Source organism: Bos taurus, chromosome 24 (assembly GCF_002263795.3).
Source record: "Bos taurus isolate L1 Dominette 01449 registration number 42190680 breed Hereford chromosome 24, ARS-UCD2.0, whole genome shotgun sequence".
In the NCBI taxonomy this organism is placed as follows: Eukaryota; Metazoa; Chordata; class Mammalia; order Artiodactyla; family Bovidae; genus Bos; species Bos taurus.
In genome coordinates this window covers 56,076,074-56,091,473 of record NC_037351.1, presented here as the reverse complement: position 1 = coordinate 56,091,473, position 15,400 = coordinate 56,076,074, and the positions used below count along the sequence as shown (strand labels likewise).

Here is a 15,400-nt window from a genome sequence, read left to right as displayed (position 1 = left end):
CATTACAACATTACACCACCACCACCACCACCACACACACACACACACACACACACACACACACACACTTTAAAGCTAAAAACAAACGGAAGCTAAGAGGTTGTCAGTCACACTGGTTTGGCAGCTTGTCAGCAGTCAGGATGGGGCAGGAAGCTCAGGCCCTCCTGTACCTACTTGACCTTTGATTCTAGACATCAAGAGGTTCTCAGTGTCCCTTCTGCAGAGCCTGGGGAGATGGAGGCTGGGAGATGAGGGAAGAGGTGAAGCCACCCGACATTAATCAACCTTCAGGCAGTGGCCTGCTCACTGTAACGCAGCGAGCACTGCTGCGCGCTGGAAACACAGAAAAAGCAAATGGTCCTTTGAGGAGCTTAGAAAGCGGTGGATCTCAGCCACGGGCGGTTTCCCCCATAGCCCCAAAGGACACTGGCAACGTCCGCAGACATCTTCGTGAGTCACAGTCTGGAGAGCGTGCTGGTGGCGTGCGGTGGGCGGAGGCCGGGGCGCCAAGAAACACGCTGCACTGCAAGGGCCGTCCCCAGAAGAGAGCACTACAAGCCCAAACGCCAGCAGCGCTAACGTGGAGAAGCCCCGACAGAGGCACAGCGCGTCAACAACCACAGCTGCTGCTTCCTATACCGGTACACGAGAGCAAGTACCGGGCCAGACACGCACGCCCAGCGCCAAGGCATCTGAGAAGGCTCAGCGGACTGCCAAACTCAGCGGCATCGCCTGCAAACCTTCAGCACCTTTGCGGAAGTAGTGGTCGTCAAATCGAGGCTCCCGAGATGAGTGGGAGTAGCCGGGCGCGGGCCTTGGTGGGGGTGGGCGACGGAACAAGGCCGCTCCGCACGCTGCGGAGAGCGGAGACAGCTGACCCCGAAAAACTCGGAGGCTGGGGGCGTCCACCCATCCGAGCAGTCAAAGCTCCGCGTGTAATTTACAGTCAGCCCTCTATAACCACGGTTCCTCTTATCCACAAATTCAACCGCTCCTGGATTGGAGTGCTGTGGTGTTTACCATTAAAAAAAGGTTCCAAGTGGACCCGCACAGCTCAAACCCCTGTTGGTGGGTCAACTGTACTACATTTACTGAAATGTAAGTGAAAAGATTGAGAACCAATTTACATCAGTCTGTGAAAACCTAGCATCCTGCTTTATGACCATGAATCCCCTCCTCTGTCTTTGTCCTACCCCCTGCCCTAAACCCATCCACTCCCAGAGAAAGCGTGACTTTAACCAGGGCTGATTGCTGCTAGGGGACTGAGGTGTGACTGTGATTAAGAAAAACAGGTATCTTGACACAAACTAAGAAGAGAGAGATACGTGGAAGAAGAATGGACAGATCTCTGAATGCACAGGCCTCCTTGCAGACCACCGCGATCAGGCGGGTGATATCACAATAAAGGGAGTCACGTGAATTGCTTAGTTTCCTGGTGCAGCTGCACGTTACGTTTAAACCGCACTGTAAGTATAACAGCATTATATCTAAAAGCTGTACCTACCAAATTCAAAACACTTTATTGCTAAACAAAATTGGAAAAAAAAAAAAAAAACCTGTTAACCATCACCTGAGCTCTCAGGAAGTCGTCATCTATTTGACGGTGGAGGGTCTGCCTCGATGCTCACGGTCACTGACCTTACCAAGGTGATGGCTGCTGAAGCTGGGGTGACTCTGACGATTTTTAAAAATAAGAAAACGACGCAGTTTGCTGCATCGATGGACTCGTCCTGTCATTAACGATCCCTCTCTACCGGGTAACACGGTTTGACAGCATTTTACCCACAGAACTTCTTTCAAAATAGGAAGGCAATCTTCTCCAAACTCTGCTGCTGCTTTATCAACGTAGTGTATGTCACAGTTTAAATCCTTTGTTGTCATTTCAAAAACCTTCCAACATTTTCACCAGCAGTAGATTTCATCTGCAGAAACCACTCCTCATCTGCGCAAGGTTCATCACGAGGAGGCAGCAGCTCGCTCACATCTTTAGGCTCCATTTCTAACTCTCGCTCTGCTGGCATTTCCACCACATCTGCAGTTCCTTCCTCCACTGAGGTCTAGAACCCCTCAAAGGCATCCTTGAGGGTTGGAGTCGACTTCTTCCAAGTTCCTATGAAGGTTGATATTTTGAGCTCTTCTCGTGAATCACAGACGTTCTAAGGCATCTAGAAAGTGAAGTCTTTTCAGAGGTTTTCAATTTACTCTGCCCAGATCCATCAGAGGAAGCACCAAACATGCCAAATATAACAGCTACAGCCTCACAAAAAGCATTTCTTAAGTAAGAAGACTTACAAGTTGCAATTACCCCCTGGGTCCATGAGCTGCAGAATAGGTGTGGTGCAGCAGGCATGAAACAGCGTGGCTCTCGTTGTGCATCTCCAGCAGCGCTTGAGGCAGCCACCAGGCACACTGGCAACCGGCAGTCGGATTCTGAAAGGCACCTTTTTACTCTGGGCCTCAGTTGTTGTCTCAGTTGTTGTCTCAGTTCAGTTCAGTCGCTCAGTCGTCTCCGACTGTTTGCGACCCCAGGGGCTGCAGCACGCCAGGCCTCCCTGTCCATCACCATCTTTCGGAGCTTGCTGAAACTCACGTCCATTGAGTCAGCGATGCCATCCAACCATCTCATCCTCTGTTGTCCTTTCTCCTCCTGCCTTCAATCTTTCCCAGCATCAGGGTCTTTTCTAATGAGTCAGCTCTTCGCATCAGGTGGCCAAACTACCATCTCAATGCTGGGTTTAAAATACTCAGTAAACCGTGATGTAAATGGATGTGCTTTGTTGTTCCATTCACAGAGCACAGGCAGAGGAGATTCTCCCTGTTTCTTAAGGGCCCTAGGGTTTTCAGGATGATAAATGAGCACTGGCTCCACTCCGAGTCACTGGCTGCATTGGCCCCTATTGAGACAGTCAGTCTGTCTTTGGGCACTTCTGTAGCCAGGCCCTAAGTTCTTCTCTCCAGCTATGAAAGTCCTAGGTGGCATCTTCCTCCAGAAGAAGGCTGTTTCGTCTGTGCTGGAAATCCGCTGGTCACGGTGGCCACCTCTAGTGGCCTCTAGTGGCCTCTAGTGAAACTAGGTCGGGGCTGGATCTTCCGGGGAAGTTCTGCAGCTTCTCCCCCAGCACGTTCACTTTCATGTCACAGAGACCGCGTCTTCCCTTAAAACTCAGGTTCAGAAAATGAAGTTTTCCTCCCCCGGGGTCAAAGCCAACTGCCTTCCCTCTGCCTTGAAAATCTGCCGTCTTCCCATCCCACATGGAATCCAGCGTCACAGGCTGTCTCCCCCCAATCCTGATCACGAACCTGCCTCTCTCCCCTGGCTCTGTACCCTGAATCCACAGTCAAACCTGTTTCCAAGACTGCATTCCCCTCTGGCTATTCTCTTTCTCCTCCCTTTATCCTGCAAACTTTTCAAAAGTGTTCTGCACTTGGCTATGTCTATTTCCACACTTCCCATTCAGTCCTTTAAGTGAACTTAAAGTTGCTCAGTCGTGTCCAACTCTGTGCGACCCCATGGACTATAGCCCTCCAGACTCCTCTGTCCATGGGATTCTCCAGGCCAGAATACTGGAGTGGGTAGCCATTCCCTTCTCCAGGGGATCTTCCTGACCCAGGAATCAAACCAGGGTCTCCTGCCTTGCATACAGATTCTTCACCGTCTGAGCCACCAGGGAAGCCCATTTACTCCTGAATACACCGCAATCCAGCTTCTGGCCCACACATCTTGGGAGGACAGTTCTGGAAAAGGTCACTAGTGACCTCACGGACACACACATCTCAGTCCTTCTAACGGTCATCACTGACTGCGTTTGACACAGTTGATCGCTCTGCCCATCCGGAAATGCCCGACTCCCTGTCTGCAAGTCCACATTCCTCCAGGTTCTCCTCTCACCCCCTGCTCTCCACGTTTCCTCTCCTCCCCTTCAGGTCGGGATTTTGAGTCTCTCTCAGCCCATCTGCTCTCTCTGAGGGACCTCGTCCACTTCGCAGTGGGCCCGGGCGATTCCTCCACCTGGATACCTGCCACCACACCCTCCCTCGAGTTCTCCCCACCCCGCATCATACACAAAGCATCTGCATCAGCCCCGCAAAACCTGAGCCTACATTCACCCTCACACTGGGCAGAGCCACTTCTAGTCAATCTACCAGTAAGAAACCTGAGTTACCCTCCCTTACCCATTCTGCCTAACAAATCACGTGTGCTGTGCTTAGTCGCTCAGTCCTGTCCGACTCTTTGCGACCCCATGGACTGTAGCCCGCCAGGCTCCTCTGTCCATGGAATTCTCCGGGCAGGAATACTGGAGTGGGCGGATTCTTTACCAGCTGAGCCACCAGGGAAGCCCAAGAATACTGAAGTGGGTAGCCGTTCCCTTCTCTAGGGGATCTTCCTGACCCAGGAATCAAACCGGGGTTTCCTGCATTTGCGTGTGGATTGTTTACCAGCTGAGCCACCAGGGAAGCCCAACAGATCAATAGGTCCTGCCAAACCCAGCTCACAAACCATCCTTCAATTAATACTCTCCCCTATGTATCCTCAGATCTGATGTAGGTACTGGCTTTCACAAGAAGTTCTTTTTGAGGGAAGGATTCTAACGCTACTTCTTTTTTAGTTTGAAAGCTACTGAGGTAAGAGAGAGTGCTTTAGGGCTTGCCAGGTACACGCAGATGGCTCGCCTGCCCCCACCGCCCATGTGTCTTCGGCTGGCCCCCAGCTCCACTGAGCACACGGGTCAGTCCCCACTGCCCTCCCTGCAGCTGCCAGCCGCCACCCACCCACACCCTCCACCTGACGATGCTCCACTCATTTTTCAGCGCCCCCTCCCCCAAGAAGGCCGTCCTGGTCTCGTCAGCCTAGGCCAGGCGTCTGCAGCACTTTGCGGGGCTCCTTGGCCATCTCACTGCTGCATCGCACTGCATTTATCTGTCTGTATTTCCCGAGGGTGAATGTCATGTCTTATTCATTTGGGCTCTCGAGGGCCTAAAAGAGTACCTAAGGGCCAATGAAAGTTTCCTGAACTACACTGATTCAATTATTTTCTAACAGAGGCTACAAAAGTCAAGAACTTTGAAAATATGTTGTGTGGTCTAATAAAGAGCAGATTTCCCAATCATATTAGACAGGAAGAAACTATTTCTTACCCAAAGAACTAACATATTGATTTTTAGTCATGAATCTTTACACTTCTATCAAATTACTTCAAAATACCTTTGTCGTCGTTTAATCACTCAGTCGCATCTGACTCTTTGCGACCTCATGGACTGTAGCCCGCCAGGCTTTTCTGTCCATGGGATTTCCCAGGCAAGAATACAGGAGTGAGCTGCCATTTCCTTCTCCAGGGGATCTTCCCAACCCAGGGATCGAACCTGGGTCTCCTGCATTGCAGGCAGACTCTTTAACACTGAGCCACGAGGGAAGCCCAAAAAGAAAGTATGTGTCCTTTAAATTCAAAACCACACTGGTATCTTACCAGTGTGAACCAGAAAAAATATATTCACATATATGCTTCATCTAGTTCAAATAATACACAGGTAAGATTTTAAATGTTTAGTATGATTTCTCTTTAACTAATTCATGTCACTGAATTTTATACTTAATATCAAGACTATCAGACTGAAGGGGATTCTGGGAAGATCACAGCAGTGACACCAGCGTAGTTACTGGGTTTTTCCAAACCCCCCATAAAACAGACAGAGCAACTGGATGGCATAACTGAAACCCACTGAGGACATTTTCAGCAGAACTAAGTGACGAAGGACACCCATAAATTCCAAAATCCAAGTGGACGGGAAAGGCCAGCAACAGCTACAAAGCCACCTGGTGTCAGGCACGCTGTAGGAAGGAGGGGAGAGGGAAGCAGGAGTGCACTGGAGAGCTCTGCCAAAAAACCCTGTAAGAGCCAACAGATATTCGTCTGAAAAATAAGTCTGGAAAGAGCAGATGAACCTGGGAGAGCCTCACCTACCTCAACGGCAAGTGAACACGGGAGTCCACAGTTGTGAGAAACGTGAGGTCCTTGCAACACTGATGCTTCAGGGCTCCCTGGTAGGAAAGGATGCCCTGGTAATGAGAAAGTGCTAAGAACGTAATCAAAATGGACAGGTAATTAAAAAAGAAAAGTAAGGCAAAGAACAGTGGCGGAAACGGTCAGAAAGCAAGTCACCATCTTACTGAACCACGTCAAACAACAGAAGGAGTCCTTGAAGCTAAAAATGCTGCCTGAATTAATCACTAAAAAATCCAGGAAAAATCATCCCACAAATAATACTCCAAAAGGTACTGAGCTCAAATTATTGCAGGCCAAGAGAGAATAAGATCGGGACTTCCCTGGTGAGCCAGTGGCTAGGATTCCATGCTTCCACTGCAGGGGGCACACGGTTGACCCCTGGTCAGGGAACTAAGACCGTGCATGCCACATGGCATGGCCAAAAAAATAAAATAAAGCTACTATTAGAGAGAGAGAGACAATAAGAGCAAGAAAACAGACATGTTTAAGAAGCAGACTGAAACAAATGTGCTATTTCAAAACAAGCTAGAGAACATTTTTAAAATGATACTCACTATGAAAGAACACCACAGATAAGAATTAGAAAAATCAGAAATGAAATGACTGAATTCAAGAAAGAATTAAAAATAAAACATCACTTTGACAAAGAAACCTAAACAGAAAGAAACACGAGAATAAATAAACACAACTGATCACACCTAAGAGAAGCAGAAGGTGGAGAGTAAAAACATACTAAGAATCAGAAAGAAAAGGCTTCTCCTTTCTGGGAGGTAAGCTGTTGGTCAGCACGCCTGAGAGGAGACTTGGGGTGGGCAGGAAATTGTCTACATGAAGGGGGAGCTGAGCAAATCAATACACTGAAAGTTCTGGGTGAGGCTTCTCACAGGTGAGAGGAGAGTTGTAACAGGCCAACGCGGGGGGCCTGGAACAAGCACTGTGGTATCTGCTTAGAACTGGAGGTCATGGGGTTAGCCCAAGGTATTTCATATATTTAGGAAGACAGAAATACTGAAAAGATACCTTTGTTTGCATCACTGTATATGCCTTGTAAACATACTGTCCAGCTCTGTTTTCTGAGAGGGACTGGATGCAATGTCATCGCAGGAGCCATGAGCGTACAAAGCATCCAGGTTCGGTTTCTAATTATTATTCTCCACTAAGGGGAAGCACCGGTCACGCAGGCACTGAATAAATCTTCTCCTACAGTGAGACACTCACTCCCTTGTTCCCTTAAGGTTCAGCTGCTTAGCTAGGTCTCCCTAACTTTATTTATTAACAATTAGACAGTAATTAGTGTAATATAAAAATTTTACCTTAATAACCACTTAGAAGAACCCAAAGCTGAACTCATATATAAGTATATAATAAATATACAATTAACATATTCATATTTTCTGTTAAGATATTCATTAAAGTTTGGGGACAGAATGTTAAGCATGTTTAATTGATTCTCCAAAGGTCAGATATATCATAAGAATTTTTCTAAGGCTGAAAACAGTTCATCAGAAAGGCCTGGTATCTGTACATAACGTCATTTGACTTGTCCCTGTCTGTACTGGACAAGTGCCCTTTTCACAATGAATCATAAAGTCAATTCGATCAGTACAAATTTTTTTTGTTTTACAGAATGAATTCTGCAAGCAAAAGACACAGAGTATGTTCTCAGTAGGTTATATTTGACTTCTAAATCCCATTCTATGGCCTAGTTACACAGAATACAAAGCTACTGACCTTTGCAAATATAGCCCATTCATTTTTTCAGGGTTTTGACAACAGAGAGAGACATGCAGAGAGAGACAACAGAGAAATGCAAGGTAAAAGATAAATCATTCTGGCCACTTTTCAATTTCTTAAACTTCATTCTTTTTCAACATAAATAGGGTGATTCTGATTGATACAATGCCTAAGATGTGAAAAGTGAAAGTGAAGTTGCTCAGTCGTGTCTGACTCTTTGCAACCCCACGGGCTGTAGCCTACCTTGCTCTTCCATCCATGAGATTTTCCAGGCAAGAGTACTGGAGTGGGTTGCCATTTCCTTCTCTAGCCTAAGATGTAAGGAGGCCCAATAAAAAGTTACACAGAGTAGGCCTATGAAATGAATTCCATGGCCACAAGGGTTTTCTAGCTTCACGGATAAAATTCTACTGGCCCAAGGCATCCATCAAGATCGCCTAACCAGTGTCTGACAAATGCTTTATGGGAAAACTTGTCAAAAAAATCACCAGATATGCCCAGACGTGCTTCTTGACATATTCATTTATGCATTCTTCAAATATCACTACACGCCAGTTACGGCCTCCTATTTATCGTACAAGTCCTCTAACTCCTAACCCAGCAGAGCACCTGTTCTGAGTTGAATGACGGATTAAAAAAAAAAGAAGATGAGACTACCTTCAAGGGATTATTACCACTTCCTTTTTTTTTTTTAACAAATATCACTCTTCTTCCACTGAAAATGCTGCTGCTGAAAATAACTTGTTATATTCACCTCCCTCTTTTCATCATTACAGTTTGTAAGGGAAGAGTTTTTCAGAAGGGTGAACTCTTCAACTCTATTCTCAGCACCATGTCCTCTTCCACGGCCCCACCGATAACTCCCTCCACCAGCAAAAGGGTCAGTGAGCTCCCAAAGCATAAACTCTGATCTTAACCCTGCAACCACCGACAAAGCTAACTCTACTCTCTTCTTTTCCTCTAACAGCAAACTTCTTCCACGCACTGCACCTCCACTTGATCTCATGCTCATTCCTAACTCATTGTATCCTGACTTCTGACCCAATTATCTCTACCAAAACAGCTCTTAATGATGAGCAATGACTTTATTAATTATTAACTCCATATGCTCTTTTTTATTCCACAGTCTTGGTGTTATTTCAATTCTCTAATATACTGTTAACCTTTACTTCCTTTACAAGAATTTGCTTTCAATTACATGTGTAACCTAGATCACTGGAGGTTACCTGTCCAAGGTCACCAAAAGGCAGGAAATGACTGAGATGCAACTGGAACAGAGATACATCTGTCATCTGAACTTGGCCTCTAAACCACTCCTCTGTTCTGCTTTTCAAAAATGAAGCAAAGGTCATTCAACAGGGGAACTATATCCACGACCTTGATAGAATAATGCCATCTTCAGATGCAAGGGTCAGCAAACTATGACCCAGGGCCAAATTCAGCCCATTGTCTATTTTCGTTAATAAAATTTTATTGGGAGCCAGCCCCATTCATCCATTTACATAGGGTCTATACCTTTTTTTTGGTTTCCCTGGTGGCTCAGATGGTAAAGGATCTGCCTGCAATGCAGGGCACACAGGTTCGACTCCTGAGTCAGGAAGACCCCTGGGAGATGGGAATGGTTACCCACTCCAGTATTCTTGTCTGGAGAATCCCATGGACAGAGGAGCCTGGTTGGCTACAGTTCACAGGGTCTCAAACAGTCAGACACAACTGAGCGACTAAGCACGCACGCACGCACAGCTCCTTTAATGCCACTATTACGGCAGTTGAATCACTTTGACATAAGTCATATAGGCCACAAAGCCTAATTTTTTTTTCACTATATACCCCTTACAGAAAAAAATTTGTCAAGCTATGTTCTATCCAAATGTCCTTTAGGTTCATCACTGGAAAATTTGAGGATAATAACTAAAGCACCAGGCTCTTTTCTAAGCGCTCAGCTCTCCACATCAGGTGCCAAAGTACTGGAGTTTCAGCTTCAGCATCTGTCCTTCCAATGAACATCCAGGACTGATTTCCTTGAGGATGGACTGGTTGGATCTCCTTGCAGTCCCAGGGACTCTCAAGAGTCTTCTCCAACACCACAGTTCAAAAGCATCAATTCTTCGGTGCTCAGCTTTCTTCACAATCCAACTCTCACATCCATACGTGACTACTGGAAAAACCATAGCTTTGACTAGATGGACGCTTGTTGGCAAAGTAATGTTTCTGCTTCTGAATATGCTATCTAGGTTGGTCATAACTTTCCTTCCAAGGAGTAAGCGTCTTTTAGTTTCATGGCTGCATTCACCATCTGCAGTGATTTTGGAGCCCAAATAAATAAAGTCTCTCACTGTTTCCATTGTTTCCCCATCTATTTGCCATGAAGTGATGGGACCAGATGCCATGATCTTACTTCTCTGAATGTTGAGTTTTAAGACAGCTTTTTCACTCTCCTCTTTCACTTTCATCAAGAGGCTCTTCAGTTCTTCACTTTCTGCCATAAGGGTGGTGTCATCTGCATATCTGAGGTTACTGATATTTCTCCCGGCAATCTTGATTCCAGCTTGTGTTTCTTCCAGTCCAGCGTTTCTCATGATGTACTCTGCATATAAGTTAAATAAACAGGGTGACAATACACAGCCTTGACATATTCCTTTTCCTATTTGGAACCAGTCTGTTGTTCCATGTCCAGTTCTAACTGTTGCTTCCTGACCTGCATACAAATTTCTCAAGAGGCAGGTCAGGTGGTCTGGTATTGCCATCTCGTGAAGAATTTTCCACAGTTTATTGTGATCCACACAGTCAAAGGCTTTGGCATAGTCAATAAAGCAGACATAGGAGTTTTTCTGGAACTCTCTTGCTTTTTCCATGATCCAGCAGATGGATGTTGGCAATTTGATCTCTGGTTCCTCTGCCTTTTCTAAAACCAGATTGAACATCTGGAAATTCACAGTTTACATATTGCTGAAGCCTGGCTTGGAGAATTTTGAGCATTACTTTGCTAGCGTGTGGAATGAATACAATCATGCGGTAGTTTGAACATTCTTCGGCATTGCCTTTCTCAGGAACTGGAATGAAAACTGACCTTTTCCAGTCCTGTGGCCACTGCTGAGTTTTCTAGATTTGCTGGCATATTGAGTGCAGCACTTTTACAGCATCATCTTTCAGGATTTGAAATAGCTCAACTGGAATTCCATCACCTCCACTAGCTTTGTTCATAGTGATGTTTCCTAAGGCCCACCTGACTTCGCATTCCAGGATGTCTGGCTCTAGGTGAGTGATCACACCATCGTGATTATCTGGGTCATGAAGATCTTTGTTGTACAGTTCTTCTGTGTATTCTTGCCACCTCTTAATATCTTCTGCTTCTGGTAGGTCCATACCATTTCTGTCCTTTATTGTGCCCATCTTTGCATGAAATGTTTCCTTGGTATCTCTAATTTTCTTGAAGAGAGCTCTAGTCTTTCCCATCCTGTTGTTTTCCTCTATTTCTTTGCACTGATCACTGAGAAAGGCTTTCTTATCTCTCCTTGCTGTTCTTTGAACTCTGCATTCAGATGGGTATATCTCTCCTTTTCTCCTTTGCTTTTGGCTTCCCTTCTTTTCTCAGCTATTTGTAAGGCCTCCTCAGACAGCCATTCTGCCTTTTTGCATTTCTTTTCCATGGGGATAGTCTTGATCCCTGTCTCCTGTACAATGTCATGAACCTCCGTCCATAGTTCATCAGGCACTCTGTCTGTCAGATCTAATCCCTTGAATCTATTTGTCACTTCCATCACTGTAAGGGATTTGATTTAGGTCATACCTGAATGGTCTGGCAGTTTTCCCTACTTTCTGCAATTTAAGTCTGAATTTGGCGATAAGGAGTTCCTGATCTAAGCCACAGTCAGCTCCCAGTCTTGCTTTTGCTGACTGTATAGAACTTCTCCATATTTGGCTGCAAAGAATATAATCAATCTGATTTCAGTATTGACCATTTGGTGACGCCCATGTGTAGAGTCGTCTCTTGTGTTGTTAAGAGTGTGTTTGCTATGACCAGTGCATTCTCTTGGCAAACTCTATTAGCCTTTGCCCTGATTCATTTTGTACTCCAAGGCCAAATTTGCCTGTTACTCCAGGTGTTTCTTGACTTCCTACTTTTGCATTCCAGCCCCCTATAATGAAAAGGACATCTTTTTTGGGTGTTAGTTCTAGAAGGTCTTGTAGGTCTTCATAGAACCGTTCTACTTCAGGTTCTTCAGCATTACTGGTCAGGGAATAGACTTGGATTACTGTGATATTGAATAGTTTGCCTTGGAAATGAACAGAGATCATTCTGTCATTTTTGAGATTGCATCCAAGTACTGCATTCAATACAGTAATAAAGGATAATTCTACTTATCACCTTCTTGCTCCTCCAGTGAAAGAAGGAAAAAAAAAAAAATCACAGGACGGTAAATTCTCTATCTTTGCCTGTAAAGCTGTATATGTCAGGCAAAATTAACCTAATTAACAATATAAAATATTTGTTACTTCCAAATAGCCCAATTGCCAGCACTAACCAGGAGAAAACTGGATACTTTCTATAGAGTATTCCCATTGAGGTTTTACTTTCCATTGAGACCCATGAAAAAAGAAAAAATATCCCATTTCCTAGAGCAAGTCATGTACCACTGAGCGGCTCTTAGTTACGTTGTTTTTTTTTTTTTCCTTAACTTTGGGTGGGCTCTATTTCTCTGGAGGTTCGAAAGCCATCCAGCAAATGGCTCTTTAAATATTCCCCTCAGGAGGAGCCTCTAAGTCAACATGAGAAGATAGTTAGAGAAATCCCTAATGGTCCGGCCAACATACATTTTTCATAAAGTGATTATCCTCCTGCAGCCTTGGCTTCCTAAGCCTTTCCCCCCTTCTATAATTGTTTTCCTTGTAGGCCAGGCAACAATTACCACTGCTACAAGGCTGAGGAGGTTCACGAGCAATATATTTTACAATACGTAAGTGTAGTGTCTCTGATATCTGGTGCTTTTATCACTAATTGCCCTATAAAATGCGCTATTAAAACAGGGACAAACAAGACTGTAAAAAATCACATAATGGACCATGACCACTTACAAAAGCCATTCATAAATGTTACTGTACCACTTATTCCCCTTCAATTTTCTAGTCATATCATATTTTTCCCAAGTTTGACTCCTAGGGGCTATCAAGAAGAAAAAGAATATATCTGGGAATCGCCAAACTCACACACTTGCCACTGGGATGTACTGTTTAATAAGTTTGCTTAATATCAGAATCATACAGAACATCAGACAATGTGCCATGAACACTGAATTCCTAGGGAATATCCACATGATCTCCTGAAAGAAATTATAGGAACAAGTGCATTTCAGCCTGTTTTCTATTCTACAGAGCATGGGACAGAAAGCATGAAAAAAAAAAACCACAGAAGGATTTCACAATTCTAATCTATGAAACATACAATATAACAAAGAAAATAAAACATTAATATCTTGAGGAAAGACAGAATGATCAACTATTTCTGCCAATTACTAGAGGATACAGGTCAGTGGAGCTGCCTGTAGTAAATATTTCCTATGTCATTAGCACTCACTAATTCATGGGCAAATTTTCAAATTTGTATACAATCCTTTCAACCCCTTTGTTATTTATGGACACATCTAATCATTTAAAAAGTAGGAATCAGGAATAAAAGAGAATGAAAATAAAAGTATTTGGTGACTCATTCATAATTCTAATGAATTCTTAGATGGAACTAGGAATTTTAAGTGTGATTCAGAGAAAACACTGGGATGGTCTCTAGGTTTCATTTAGCCATTTACCAGAGACAAACTAGTTCTAATAATACCCAGAACACAAATACCACAAAGGAAATAGTAGCTAGTGTCTAAAAAACTAATGGTAAGTAGCCAATTAATGAACTGGGGTTGACTCTTCTTCTTTTAGTAAGACAATTTTCTGTTAACTAAAGTAACTGGTGGGTTGATTTTAACTCTCAGGAACGAAAGTGTGGTTGAGTTTGGGTCTCGCAGAAAAATGCCAGCACCTGTGCAATCTCACCATACCTAGTCTCACATATTTTCTTAAATCTTGTAAATGGCCTAACATTAGTAAAATCAGAGCCTATTTTTAAAACAAATGATAAGCCACAATTGTTCTAAGTTGTTACTTTTTTCTCCTGAAGATATCACTAGTGTTAAACCTTCCAACAGGAAGACTCTGAGAAAGTTAAGAAGATGGATTATACACAAACTGTTCATTCTAATTTCAGAAACTGAAGTCACTCAAGTCTGTAGCAATCATTTTAAAATAGTTTGAATGGTAAGAACAAGTTACTTTTTCAAAATGCAAAATACTTGAAACACTCCAAAACTGTGTTGGATAAACCTGCTTAAAAATCAGAAGCTTAGTATTCATCAGTGTCATCTCCCCAAAATGCTTCCCTAAGACGTGTCAAAGCTGTGTCATTAAATGAAGCTGAATGGGGACACGTGAGCCCCCATATAAAACTTACTTTGTCAGATGCCTCAGAAGCCAAGAGGTTAGTGGCAAGAGTCTGCAGCTTGTGATGGGCCATGTTCTTCAGAGCAGCAAGGCTGCGGCGCGTCATGGCTTGTTTGAGGTTGATCGCCGGGTGGCTCAGCGAGTCAACAGCAGCAGGGGCTGCTTCATCACAGGCATTCAGGATCTCCACAGCCGTGATCCCCATCACACACCGGTCCAGCGCTCCTGGGAGACACGGACGTGCACAGTCACTACACGACTCTGGATGACTAACGTCCATTTTTTAAGAAAGGAAAAACGCACGGACATTTTTTAACGTAGGGATATGTTTTATCAGTGCCTGCCAGAAACATTTTCTTATCCTTCCTTCCTCTAATGATCTCCCATGTAGCATTACCTGCATCCTTTCCTCTCCCTTAAGACCCCTACAGAAGAAAAGCTCAGTAAACTTGAAAACGCAGAATAGAAACTATAAAATTAAACACAGGAAAAATAATATCAAAAATGAAAATACAATCCTCAAGCTCTGGGCAATTTCAAGTATCCTAATAGGCACATAATCGGAGTCTCCAAACAGAGAAAAGAGAGGGGAGGATCAAAAACATAGTTGAATAAATAATGGCCAAAACCTACCAAATTTGTTGAGAACTATATACCCATAGATTCAAGTATAACAAACCCTCAGCACAAGAAATACATAGAAAACTACAACTAAACAGCTCAAAATCAATAATAAAGAGAAAATTTTCTAAGAAGTCACAAAAAATAGATATATACATAGAGAAACAAAGATAAGGTTTATAGCAAATTTTTCACTGGAAATAATACAAGCAAGATAGTGGAATACTGAAAGGAATAAACAAAAAACTGTCAACATAGAATTCTATACCCAGAAAGAAATATCTTCAAAATGATGGTGAAATAAAGTTTTTCAGATATACAGAAGATGAAAGAATCACTCACAGACCTGCACCACAAGAAAAATATTAGGCAAAAGGAAAGTCCTTCAAGATAGAAATCTGGATCTATATAAAGCAATGCTACAAGAAATGCTAACTGCTTGGGGAAAAAAGGAAAGCTTTGTTTTTGTATTCGTTTCCTTAAAAGAGGGCTTCCCTGATAGCTCAGATGGTAAAGAATCCACCTGCAATGCAGAAGACTCCGGTTTGATTCCTGGG

The 15,400-nt window shown here is 43.8% G+C and overlaps 1 protein-coding gene across 5 annotated transcripts in view; it reads right to left on the bottom strand.

The window, feature by feature from the left end:
* The window catches only part of WDR7 (WD repeat domain 7), a 352,886-nt gene that overhangs the window by 262,983 nt on the left and 74,503 nt on the right, over window positions 1–15,400 (bottom strand). For all 5 annotated transcript variants that reach the window (XM_059880930.1, XM_005224234.5, XM_010818910.4 and 2 more), the window contains exon 14: window positions 14,233–14,447. In XM_059880930.1, coding sequence (XP_059736913.1) covers window positions 14,233–14,447 — 215 coding nt within the window. The remainder of the gene's footprint in view (window positions 1–14,232; window positions 14,448–15,400) is intronic.